The following is a 13,508-nucleotide window of genomic DNA, read 5'->3' as shown; positions in this document are numbered from 1 at the left end:
CGGCTCCAGTATCTCCAGAGCCCACTCCAGTATCTCCAGAGCCCGCTCCAGTATCTCCAGAGCCCGCTCCAGTATCTCCAGAGCTCGCTCCAGTATCTCCAGAGCCCGCTCCAGTATCTCCAGAGCCCGCTCCAGTATCTCCAGGGCCCGCTCCAGTATCTCCAGAGCCCGCTCCAGTATCTCCAGAGCCCGCTCCAGTATCTCCAGAGCTCGCTCCCGTCCTTACGGGCATTTTAATTATGTATGAAGGGATGGACTGGACACCTCTTCCAGCCTCACACAAGCCGCCCAGTGATGCGGCCTGGCTGATAGACTTCTGGGCCGAGCCAAGTTCTCCAGTCTCCGCCCAGCCAAGTTCTCCAGTCTCCTCCGAGCCAAGTTCTCCAGTCTCTACCGAGCCAAGTTCTCCAGTCTCCGCCGAACCAAGTTCTCCAGTCTCCGCCGAGCCAAGTTCTCCAGTCTCCGCCGAGCCAAGTTCTCCAGTCTCCGCCGAGCCAAGTTCTCCAGTCTCCGCCGAGCCAAGTTCTCCAGTCTCCGCCGCCGAGCCAAGTTCTCCAGTCTCCGCCGCCGAGCCAAGTTCTCCAGTCTCCGCCGCCGAGCCTGCATCTCCAGTCTCCGCCGAACCAAATTCTCCAGTCTCTGCCGAGCAAAGTTCTCCAGTCTCCGCTGAGCAAAGTTCTCCAGTCTCCACCGAGCAAAGTTCTCCAGTCTCCGCCGCCGAGCAAGCAGCGCCAGTCTCCGCCGCCGAGCAAGCAGCGCCAGTCTCCGCCGCCGAGCCCTCAGCACCAGCCGCCGCCGAGCCAGCTGCTCCTATGAACTGTGTTTCTAAACCCTCCAGCCCAAAGACTGTTTTCCCTCCCTGCCTCCCTCTCCCACCTCCATCCATTTGTGTTTGCACTGAACCTCCACCTCAAGCCCCCTCGCCCAGATCTCCACCTCGGACCTCTGGGCGATTACCTACACCCTGGCTCCAACCTCCCTCTGCTCCACCGTTGCCCATCAGTCCTCCAGCCTCACAAGTCTCCATCCTGCCCCCGTTCACACCTTGGTCCCTCGTCAGCCTGCCCTCCCCTCTGGACTGCACTCCTCCATCTTCGCTCCGTCCCTCCGTCCCTCAGCTCCAGTTGGCTTCCTCACTCCCCCTGGTGTTCACTTTGTTGTCTGTCGTCTGTGTTCAACTGCGGCCTTCTGGAGCCCCGGCTGCGCTTCGGTTGGCGGAGCCGCTGGTTCTGCCATCTCCCGCCGGTCCTTCAGCGCCGCCTGGGCACAACGGCATGAAGCCTTCGGTCCCTGACCCGCCATGGCGGCCCGCTGCACCTGACCCGCCACGTCTGCCCGCTGCATGTCTGCCCGCTGCACCTGACCCGCCATGGCTGCCCGCTGCACCTGACCCGCCATGGCTGCCTTCAGCCCCTGACCCGCCATGGTTGCCTTCAGCCCCTGACCCACCATGGTTGCCTTCAGCCCCTGACCCGCCATGGCTTTTGAACCTGTCCTGGAGACCTCCACTCCAGTCTACTCCTCCCCCTGCACCGGCATGAGGTCTCCAGGGCGCCCACCCCCCTCCCGGTTGTTTCATCTATGGCGCGAGGACGCGCCTACCGGGAGGGGGAGGTACTGTTACGGATCCCTTGTTCCCCTGGACTCCATTTCCCAGTATCCTCCTGTTTCCACACCTGCACTCATCATCCTCCTCATCATCACAGATCAGCCTTAAGGTGTGGGAGTTCACTTTTAGTCCATCTCTTATCCTGAAATGTCCATCTTGCAGAGATGGACTAAATGATCTTCCAAAACTTACTGCCAGATTCTGGAAGATAAATTCTTCAAACAGTGGTACAAGAGGATGTGGTGCTGGTCCTTCAGGAGTCACTCTCAAGCTGTCTGTCTATAAGGCCTATAAAAACCCAGTCTTCATGTACTTTATAACACTTCAGCTTGTGATTCTTATTAAGAGCGGGTCATTTTTTAAGATTCTTCACCTAACCTAAGTCTCTGAGATCCTGACACCTCACACTTCTGAAGACTCCAGGTAGGTTTCAGTACTGGGAAATGGTGGCGCTGGAGACTAAAGGGTTCCTGATGGTTTCACACTTAATTCTTCACCTTAATTCTTAATTATTTTGCAGTTAACGTGTCTTTTCTTCTCCAGCTGTTTTTGTATGACCCAGCTGACCCAATGAGCATTTCACTGTCCAATGGTCATGCTTTAACTTTGCAATTTCTAGTGTTACATTAGTATTGCGTCCTTCTCATGAGTATTTAATCATTTTTGACTTTTATGTCTGAGTTAAATCTCTTTTTTGGCTCATTTTATCTGTAAAATAAAACCTGCCTAATAATTCTGCACACCTGAATATAGGGCATTTTTCATTTCCAGCCTTCATGAACAATTATATATCACTTATAAATGATTAAAAACAATATTAATAGTAGTTATTAAGATTGATGTGGATTGGAATTGGTAAAATGTGCTTGGAAAAAAAATATGATCAGAAAATCAACTTGCCTAATAATTCTGCACTCCCTGTATATGTATTAGGGGTGCAACGGTTCTCTGTAAAAAAATCAAACCATACGGTTCTCCACTTAGTACGGTTCGGTACGCACTTGCATTGCGGTCCATCTCGAATGACGACGCATTGGTTAATATGGTTTGTTTAAAATAACGACGTGGAAAACAGACAGAGTTCAGATAATGTATGTTTCAGTCGATGGATGCACAAAACGTTACAACAATGATAATCAGAAAGCGTGGACAAAACAGTCACTCTTTGTAAACTGTTAACTACGAGTGCCGTCTGCTGTAATATCCAGTCATTTACGCCGTCACCCTGGTGTTGATAGCGCGCGAGCGCAGGTGAGACCTGAACAGCACACGTTGCTGTCTGTTTAAACTAACTAATTTAAGCCTTGCGGATTTAAACCTTCAAGAACAAGACGCGAAAGAGAACTCGCACGCACTGTGAGAAGATTTGTGTGCGCTCATCCGAAGCACGCACGCTTATTCCAGTCAGCGCGCAAATACTGAGTTCTCTTTCAAGTCTTGCGCTTCGGCGGCCACATTCATACAAAAATTATGTCAACATGCCCGTCTTAGCGAGTATCCTAGCAAACATAGTCGGTTATGTCTTAAGTGAACGTATATTAGTCGAGAAAGACAGCGCATGTGTAACAGTATATGTACTGGATCGTGCATGTCTTAAAGGGAAAACAACTATTCCTGCTGCCTGTTTTTAATGTTAAATCAAACAACAAATAACAAAGAAATCACTCACTGCTATTGACTGAATAGTTTTTGTAACTTCAATAATGATTAATCTTTATTTATTTTACACAGTAAAGATAATATGCAGTGATATTTTATATTTGATTACTATTTGATTACTGTTAGATACCTGAAAAACCTGAGAAGCACTGTTCCTGGATCTGTTTTTTCGCTCTTCTTTATTCTTTTTTATGTAGGCTATTATAGAAGTATCGGATCGGGACTCAGTATCGGCAGATACTCAAAATCAAATGACTCGGACTCGAGGGCAAAAAAACGTGATCGGGACATCCCTAGTCGTCAATGTACACCAGTACAAACTTGTGGAGGAACTCCCGGAGCACCTCGTGGATGAAATCCTGGAATACGGAGGGGGCGTTGACCAGGCCATACAGCATCACAAGGTATTCGTAATGGCTGGTGGGCGTGACAAAGGCGGTCTTCCACTCGCCCCCCTCGCGTATCCGGATGAGGTTGTACGCGCTGCGGAGGTCCAACTTCGTGAACACAGTGGCACCACGGAGATGTTCCAGGGCCGCTGGGACGAGGGGAAGTGGATACCGGAACTTGACTGTGATTTTGTTCAGAGAGCAATAGTCGATGCAGGGCCGCAAGCCTCCGTCCTTTTTTGCCACAAAGAAAAAGCTCGAAGCAGCAGGGGAAGTAGACGGGCGGATGTATCCTTGGTTAAGGGCCTCTTCGATGTATTCCTCCATGGCCTTCTCCTCCGGTACTGACAGGGGGTAGATTCTTCCCCTAGGCACTGGCTCACCCGGTAACAGATCGATGGCACATTCCCATGGCCGGTGTGGAGGCATCTTGGAGGCTCGTTGTGGGCAGAAGACGTCACTGTCTTCAACATGCAGAATACCCACACGAAGCTGAAGGGGACCCACACATGACTGATCTTCTTGCGACTCAAGGGTTTGCCCGTGATGGAGTGGACTTGGTAGATGGTCGGAGAGGGCGAAGTTATGAGCTTGAGTTGTCGACAGAGGGAGCCGGAGATTAAGTTTCCTGCTGACCCTGAATCGAGGAGCGCCACCACTGGAACAGATACATCAGCGGCAGTAAGGGTTACAACAGTAGTGAGTGGTTTCATCTTTTTAATGGAGGGAATGATGGCACTCACCATTGGACGAGGAGGACGGATTGGGCATGCGGAGATTACATGCCCAGGGGCACCACAATATAAGCAAAGGTTCAGGGTCAGCCTTCTTTGGCGTTCGGTAGGCGAGAGACGTGAATTGTCGAGTTGCATGGGTTCGCTGGCTGGTTCTGGAGAGCTGACGGGTTCGGACCGACGGAGGAGGATGTTAGGGAGTGGCTGGCCCTGGTGCTCTTCGAGACACGACTGCATACGAAAGCCTACGCGGATGGCAAGCTGGATGAAGCGTTCGAGGCCGATGGAATCCTCGTATGCAGCGAGATGCAACCGCACTCTGGTTTCCAACCCCTGGCGAAAGGAGGTGATGAGGGCTTGTTCGTTCCATCCACTGGAGGCGGCTAGCGTTCTGAACTGCAAGGCCTCCGCCGATCCAGTGTAGGGCGCTGGTTTGGCCATGGGACTGGCGTGAACCGCAGGTGGAGGTGAAGGAGCGGTGGATGCGGAAGCAATGGCTGGTGTTGGTGACGGTGGCTGTGATTGTGGGATGAGTGCTCGGCGCAAAGCGTCCACAAGCTCTTGGTATGGGTCCGTTGTACTCATGCTGATATCCAGTTGGTATGGTCCGGTCTTCTGTTACAACAGAGACGGCACTGAGGCAGATGTAAAAGCAAACACTGGTATTTTATTGCTATCAGCAGAGATGCAGGTGAGTTTAAAGCAATGATGATAGCAGAGAGAATAATTGAGTGATAATACTGTCCTTTCGTTGATCGTAGAATGGAGAATACTGAAGACGCTGGAGACTGGGAACACTCACACACAGAAGGGGAAGCTCACGAGGAAGACTGTAGACGTTGGAGTCAGGTAGGTATCGAGCTGGAGTCCTTAAGGTAAGCATTCAAGTGACTGAAGTGCAAACGAGACCGGACAGTGAGTGTGTGTGAGTCTCTTGTAGTGCGGGTGATTGCACTGCTGATGATGTGGAGGTGGCGGTGATTAGTACTCTGGGGATTGAGTGCGCTGGTATTGGTGGATGGTGGAACCTGACGTGTCTGTGACAATTATCTTATCTTGATTCACAACAGTAAGCTTGTAATAATGTTTTATAATAAGAGCGACATGGCGGAATTCCACGAGAAATTTGAGCATGCAGCAGTTCCTCTGTGTGTCATTACATCACGTCCGTAAACAGAAAGGAAGGAGTCCCATCCAGGCTAGTAATTAAACTTACCATTTTGATGGCGGATTGTAATCCAGAAAGATCCAAATGACAATCATCAGTGACAATTGGAGATTCACCCGTAGTCAAAAAGCAAAAGACTTTGGACTGTGGAGTGGCTACAGAAATTGAAATCTACAGGTAACTCTAATACACACTAAATACACATAGTCACACAATGCTGATGTTGTTAACATTAACGATTTGAGAACAAAGTATAACAGTAATAATAATTTGCAGGGTTTGGCATGATCCAAGCTAAGCGATCATTAGATTTAATCATCATTGGCAGCATGATTTATTGTAGGCCTTATGCATTTTTCCTCAGTTGGTCAGAACAAAAGTGGCAGACATTTTATTTACTTGTTCAGATGATATTTTCCAGTGAAAATTCTTATATTGGTCATACTTTCAAGACATAGAATCTGTGATTCTGAAGTGCAGTATCCACACCGGTGCAGTGATTGACAGCAAGCATTAGATTCATCCGCACTGACGAGCTGTGACAAAGCACAACGCACGTACAGATAACTGTTCCACATATGACTGCAATTGCAGGTTTCAAACAGAGATGGCGACAAAGAGCAAAAATGGCAGACTGCAGCTTTAAATTAATACATTGTTAGCTACCTGTGTGACTTGTATATGTACAAAATTTGGACAAAGATATTGTTGATAACAGATTACTCTAAATTGTAATGTTGACATGAATTCTCTGTAAAGCTGCTTTGGAACGATATGTATTGTGAAAAGCACTATACAAATAAATGTGAATTGAATTGAACTGAATTTGGCTAGTGTGAGTACAGTGAGATGGTATAAGTGGTCCAAAGCATGGATGTAAACATATACTCTGGGTTTGAAAGATGAAATGAAATGTCTAAAAAAAAAAGAGGAAGAAACAACACACATCCAAATTCTTTCCAACTTTTGCAGGATCAAAAACAAAAGAAAAGAAAAAGAAAGAAAAAAAAATGAAATTTTGCAAAAATAAAACCATAAAGTTTTGATTAAAAAAAAGACAGAATGTTGCAGTTTTATTTATTATTTGAAAATAAAGGAAATGGTTAAACAGATTTTATTGTATAAATATAAGTATTGTACATTAGATCAGTTGATGTTTGTTTTCCCTCAAATGTTATTAATGTGTCAATAGACTGGTCACTCTTCATGGACACACAGCTGGACGGTGAGTTTGATCTCTGACTGTGTGATTGACTTTAAATGAAATAGTGACAAGAAGAATTCATGTGGTTAACTTGACAATTTTACAATGATAATGTCATCTATCCATCCATCCAGCCAGCCATCGACCCCTCCATCCCATCCATACATCCATCTGTCTGTCCATCCACCTGTCAATCCATTCATCCATCCATCAACCCACCCACCCATCTGTCTGTCCATCCATACATCCATCCATCCATCCGTCTGTCTGTCCATCCATACATACAAGCATATTCATCCATCCAAAAGGTCGTACCTCGGATTAGTTGATGTGTGTTTTCCCTTAAATTTCATTGGTGGGTCAATAGACCGGTCACTTTTCATGGACACACAGCTGGACTCTGGTGGGTTTGATCCCTGACTGTGTGATTGACTTTAAATGAAATAGTGACAAGAAGAATCAATGTAGTTAACTTGACAATTTTACAATGATAATGTCATCCATCCATCCACCCATCCATCCATCCATCCATCCATCCATCCATCCATCCATTTGTCCATCCGCCCGTCCATCCATCAGTCCGTCCATCATCTGTCCATCCATACATCCATTCATCCATCCATCCATCCATCCGTCCATCCATCCATCCGTCCATCATCTATCCATCCACCCATCCATCCATACAGATACATACATACATCATGTTGTACCTCGAAACAGTTGATGTGTGTTGTCCCTTAAAATTGAGTGGTTTGCCCATAGACCGGTCACTCTTCATGGACACACAGCTGGACGATGGGTTTGATCTCTGACTGTGTGATTGACTTTAAAAGAAATAGTGACAAGAAGAATTAATGTAGTTAACTTGACAATTTGCAATGATAATGTCATCCATCCATCCATCCATCCATCCATCCATCTATCCATCCACACATCCATCCATCCATACACACATCAGTTCATCGTCTCATCCATCCATCCATCCATCCATTCATACACATCCTTCCAAAATGTTGTACCTCAGATCAGTTGATGTGTGTTTTCCTTTAAATACTAGTGGTTTGCCCATAGACTGGTCACTCTTCATGGTCACACAGCTGGACTCCGATGGGTTTGATTTTTGACTGTGTGATTGACTTTAAAAGAAATAGTGACAAGAAGAATTAATGTAGTTAACTTGACAATTTGCAATGATAATGTCATCCATCCATCCATCCATCCATCCATCCATCTATCCATCCACACATCCATCCATCCATACACACATCAGTTCATCGTCTCATCCATCCATCCATCCATCCATTCATACACATCCTTCCAAAATGTTGTACCTCAGATCAGTTGATGTGTGTTTTCCTTTAAATACTAGTGGTTTGCCCATAGACTGGTCACTCTTCATGGTCACACAGCTGGACTCCGATGGGTTTGATTTTTGACTGTGTGATTGACTTTAAAAGAAATAGTGACAAGAAGAATTAATGTAGTTAACTTGACAATTTTACAATGATAATGTCCGTCCGTCCGTTCGTCCAATTCCAATCCTTCAATACAGATTTCTTAGTTGTATAAAGTGGTATAACATTGCATTAGCTTAACGCCCAGCAGCAGCCCTGCGTTTCCGCCATTTTGGGGTGAAAGTGAGTCGTCAGTCCACTAGTTACTATGACATTATGAGCTGCTTTGTTAAAAAAAAAATTACATTAAAGCTGAAATCCAACCTGAATTATGACAACACAGAATAAAATACTATCACTAGTGATCATCAAATCCTTTTAACAGTTTATTTTACACACTTTGGGTCTCATTCATGAAACATTCGTAAATATACGAGTAAATATGTGAGTGATTTGCGCGTAAACAGACTTTCCCGAAAACTCTCCTCCTGATTCACAAATACTTCGCAAACATCAGAAGTGATAGTGAAATGTGTGTGTGTGTTAATGAATTCCAATCAGTCGTAAATGAGATGCGCGTGCACGTTCATTCTCAATTACCATAAATCCCGCCCATTAAATCCGACTGACAACTATATATGGGCATCATTTTATGACACCAAATGAAGGATTTTGGCCATTTTATAGGAAACAAGTTCCATAGTTTGCCCAGCCCTATTGAAATCAATTAATTATTTGATTAAAGTGCTCCGTTTGCAGATGCTACAGGTGTGTTCACGCGGCCTCGTAATTCCTGTAGTTACAAGATTCTAGCTTGTAAAAAGCGTTCACGTCCTCGTAGAGTTCGTAATTACAGTTTGTAAGCTGGGAGTTTTCTGAAAGCTCCCACGTGTAACATGTGGCCACTATACCACCTGACCGCTGTAGACTGATTTATTAGGCGTTGATAGTGGTGCCATGGAAACGCATAATTTCCAGTCCAAAGACCAAAAGGACGTGAACAGCACCGAATATAACGTCATTTCAAGATAGCGGTAAATACAAGGTGACGTGAACGCAGCTTAATACTGGCTCTCAAAACAAAAGTAAAAAGAAAAAACGTATGTGATAACTATATATAATATTTTTTTCAAAATGCTGTAAATATGTACCTTATTAAGGTGAATTAAAATGCAGCCTTGTTATTACTGAGCAAAACGTTCGGATGTTAAACGCACTATTTACGCGTGACTGGGAGCAGGTGTAGATTTCTTTCGTACCAACTAACATTTGGAAAATACAAACATTTTAATGAATCCGAAAATTTACGCCAGAACCACTTAACACGCGATTTACACACAAATTTGTTCTGCTCGTGTTTCATGAATGAGACCCATTGTGTTTAAGTCTTGCACTTTTTTCACAAAACCTTTGCTCTCTAGAAACCCAGTCAGTTTGGGTTAAAATTCTTTAAAAGGCTTATAAACACTGAATTATTACCAACATATGAAATTAAATTAAGGACATGCATTAGAAAAATTGTGAATGTTGGACAATAAATATATAAATAACAGCTTGATTTTGCAGTGTCTAATGTCTGTTAAAGCAAAAGTGTCCAAAAGTGTGAATTATGGGATAACAGACAACAATGCATCATGTATTATAAGATCATTATGTTTGTAGTGTGATCCATTAAAACGTACAATATATTCCAATTCATTTATTACTATTTCTCCACCAGGTCTAAAATATATTGTTCGCTGCAAACATGATGATCTTAAGTTTATTAATTATTAATTTACTATTAATAAATGTGTAAAATTGCATAAAATGGAAATACTCAATAAAGTAGGTATGTTACCTCAGATGGATGAATGGTTGGATTCCACAACTGGTAAAATAAAACATATATAAGACAATACAACATTTACTGTAGGATCATACAATTTACTGGTGACTTAATTTAAAAACTGTTCTATTGCGCTTCTGATTTGGCAGTGAAATTCGCTGATTTTGGGTGTGTAAGATGCGAAGGATTCAATGGTCCAGTTAGTATTTTCACCCCATAATGGCGGCCGCGCTACCGGAGCGCCATCTAGTGGCTGTTTCCCAAAAATTAGAGAAGGGTCTGGCTGCAGACCATGGGCGAGTGGAGCTCCACTCTCGAACAGGAAATACGTCACCTCCACTTGTGTTTTATTAACGTCTACACCTACCCCAACCCTATATATTCAATGTCTTTTCTATACTAATTTTGCCCATTAATTATTTTATTGAAGATGAATGTTCCAAAAATGTGTAACAAACCAGTCAGATGAGGTCATGTTAATAGATCACAAGGGTTTGTGCAACACTGTGATCAGATTCCTGCAACATCGTGAAAGTAATTTAATCTTTGATTATTTCTGCCCAAACTGAATTAATTTGTCACAGCTTTAAAATAATTTGGGCTCAGATTTATGGATTTTGATTAGCTAATACTGCTTTTAAGTTTTTTATGCTTTTTGCTGAAAAACTGGAAAATGACAAAAATGCAAATACCGCAAATGGTGTTTTGTCAGAAGATTGCAAAATCCTGCATGAGCTGTGTAAGATTGATGATTTTTTCATCTGTTTAAAGAACAGAAATATCATGAGCAGACTGTGAAAGTGACTAAACATGCACAAATATCTGTTAATTTTTCCCAACTTAACTTAACTGATTTTATTAAAATTTTCGATAAAACTGCTGCTTACAATGATTATCAATATAAATTCAAACAAAATTTAAACTGATGTCCATGTTTTTTTATTTATTACGACAGAAATCTATCTGTTACCTTCTGTTAAGTATGATGTAAAAAAAAATGGATAACACTTTATTTTACAGTATCACTGTTACATGTAGTTACTGTGGCAAATGATGCATGATTACTGTACATGCAATTAACTCCAAACCAAATCCCCATCCTACCCTTAACTCTAAGTACATGTAGTTATTATTTCCCAGTAGGCTACTTAAATGTATAATTACACTTTAACACGGACACCTTAAAATAAAGTGTAATCAAAATTTGTACTTGACATTGAAATAAACAAATTTAAATTGTTCTTTGATTAAATTCATTTGATTTAGCTGTGGTTTCTAGAACGTTGAAGCATTTAAATGTAGCAATTGTCTCTACCATATATTGGCCTATATGTCTGAAAGACAATTATAGCGTCAAGCAATTCATATTACTTTAAATACTTCATGTTTAAGTTAGTTAAAGCAGGTCTAGTTCATTTTTACTAAAGGTAATGCGGAAATCACAGCATCTCACATGAGACTCACCTTGACTGAAATGTTCGTCTTCTAGACTCAGTTTTCACAATGTTCATGTTTTCCCATCAAGTAAATTCTGCATAAGAAACGGAAAAATAAATACTATTGGACAAATTCCTGCTCAGTTTTGCTTATTTACAGGACGCCACGATCAGGTGTAAAATGGCGCAAGTAAAACACGTTCTATTTTCACTTTGACGCAGATGTTGCCAAATCCTGTTTGGAGAGAAAAATCCAGCTTATATCATACAGCTCACACACTGATCCCGGGATCTTTAGGTCAGCCTTTAAAGTTATAAATCAACGTTTACTGATAGAACTTTAATATAAATGTTGTACATTAAACTTTGTATAGTTTTTTAAACCAAAATGATCGCTGTAGTTCAGTAAATGTATTGTAGCGTTCTCAGGCAACAACGAGATGTGCTGGTGAAAAGGGGTGTTTATTTGGGCTGTTGTTGGCCACAACCATAGACTGTAAAAACACAACCCGTACACACCCCGACTTGGACAGAGAACCACTTGAAACAGCGACTTCTTTCCCTCACACACACACCAGGGGTGGAGCCTCTTCGCATATTTAACTCGAACATCCAATAACAGGTAATGCAGTTAATGATAACCGTTCCCAACACAAAAACGAATAAAGTGCAACATGAACATTATCATCTGCAACACAATAACATTTAGAACATGTTGCAGTATGTTATATCTGTATCCCAATGTTACACGACCTGAATGCCTGTCAAGAGTCAGTCAAAACTGCACATTCATTATAAACTGTTATGAAAACTTAAATAATTGGAGTTTGGTTATAAATTCATGTGACGGCTACTCCTTCTCGTGTCACGTGTGTCTGTGGATCGATTTGTTATTGGTGTCAGAAATGTTGCGCGCTGGCGACACCTGCTGGTGTCGGATCATTTTGCACGGATTGTCAGCTGATCAGCGGTGGACCAATCACAGATCAGCTGATGACGTAATGAGGCTGTAAACAAGTACAGTATAAACAGACACGCGGAGCGACTGTCAGCTGCTCTGAACACACACACACACACACACACACACACACCATGGACAGAGTGAGTGTTTCTGTTTCTCTGAACCTTTACTGTAATGTGTTTAACTGTAGATCTGTTTCATCATCACTGCTGTGTTATTCTGCTCAACAATTACTGAAGTTTACAAACAAACATCATGCATGTAATATTTTTAGTTACATATTGAAAAGATATTTAATACTGTAATAATAAATGCTGAATTTCTGCTCCAGTTCAGTTCCTGTCAGAAATATTGTGTTATTTCTCAGTTTTGATGACTTTATTATGTGTAAAACAGTCACACTAAAGCATGTGTAGGTCTGATGAAGATTATCAGAGCTCGAGTCAGTCCAATAAAGACTCTTTATTCATTAGATGAACTGAAAACATTATAATGTGGCGTTTCATCTCTCTGAACAGGAAAACACTGGAGGACTTTGGGACTCGGTGAAGAAAGCAGCTTTTGTCATCGGATCTGGACTTTTCTTCCTGGTCGGGTTCAGAAACTCTGTGACATGGTGAGACGTTTTCATTTTCATCATCTTTCCTTCATTTCTATAATCTGATCTGATCTTCTCCTCGCTGTACCTTGCGCTCGACGTGTCCTTCATGATTCTCTCCAGCTGATCATTAATCATTAATGAGTGTGTGTTTGTGTAGGCATCTGCAGAGCTTCTGGGGAGCGTCTGGAGATTTCTGGCAGACACAGTGGACCAAACTTCACCTGGCCTTGGGTGGAAATGAGGCTGCCTTGTTTTTTATCGGTCAGAAGCCGTAAAACTTGTTTTTGACCTTTATGCGGCTTCCCCTCTGGACACTGATCATCAAATGTTCTGGACTGAAGTTAAAAAAAGACACATGTCGAACTTTCACTTGAATAGCAACACTTTGGCAGAGATCACTGTATTCTGCAGCTTTATTTGATGTTCCCAACAATGCAAAGAGCTCAAAGTGTTTCTGCTCAAATATATCAGTGAATGAATCATGTTGTTGTTTGTGGTGTTCAACAGGGACCATGTTGGTGCCGA

The 13,508-nt window shown here is 42.8% G+C and overlaps 2 protein-coding genes across 6 annotated transcripts in view; one reads left to right on the top strand and one right to left on the bottom strand.

Annotated features, from left to right (window-relative positions):
- LOC137012359 (NLR family CARD domain-containing protein 3-like) overlaps positions 1-11,831 on the bottom strand; it is a 51,594-nt gene extending 39,763 nt beyond the window's left edge. For 2 of the 5 annotated variants that reach the window (XM_067375508.1, XM_067375509.1), the window contains exons 1-5: positions 11,450-11,831; positions 8,095-8,211; positions 7,783-7,899; positions 7,474-7,587; positions 7,079-7,195 (exon numbers count right to left, since the gene is read on the bottom strand). In XM_067375508.1, the coding sequence (XP_067231609.1) occupies positions 7,079-7,195; positions 7,474-7,587; positions 7,783-7,899; positions 8,095-8,211; positions 11,450-11,496 (512 nt within the window). In that variant the 5' untranslated portion in view covers positions 11,497-11,831. Of the gene's footprint in view, positions 1-7,078; positions 7,196-7,473; positions 7,588-7,782; positions 7,900-8,094; positions 8,212-9,997; positions 10,028-10,677; positions 10,747-11,449 lie in introns of all 5 variants that reach the window. The other 3 variants (XM_067375510.1, XM_067375512.1, XM_067375513.1) reach the window with 3 other exon arrangements.
- Positions 11,832-12,441: 610 nt separating this feature from the next.
- On the top strand, positions 12,442-13,484 carry LOC137012433 (fatty acid hydroxylase domain-containing protein 2-like). Its single transcript, XM_067375644.1, has 3 exons — positions 12,442-12,522; positions 12,901-12,998; positions 13,141-13,484. Exons 1-3 carry the CDS (start codon positions 12,514-12,516, stop codon positions 13,256-13,258), a joined length of 225 nt encoding a protein of 74 aa, XP_067231745.1. The 5' UTR covers positions 12,442-12,513; the 3' UTR covers positions 13,259-13,484.
- The last annotated feature ends 24 nt before the right edge of the window (positions 13,485-13,508 follow it).

The sequence above is a fragment of the Chanodichthys erythropterus genome, chromosome 22 (assembly GCF_024489055.1).
Source record: "Chanodichthys erythropterus isolate Z2021 chromosome 22, ASM2448905v1, whole genome shotgun sequence".
NCBI lineage: Eukaryota > Metazoa > Chordata > Actinopteri > Cypriniformes > Xenocyprididae > Chanodichthys > Chanodichthys erythropterus.
This window is presented reverse-complemented; position numbering and strand designations above follow the sequence as displayed.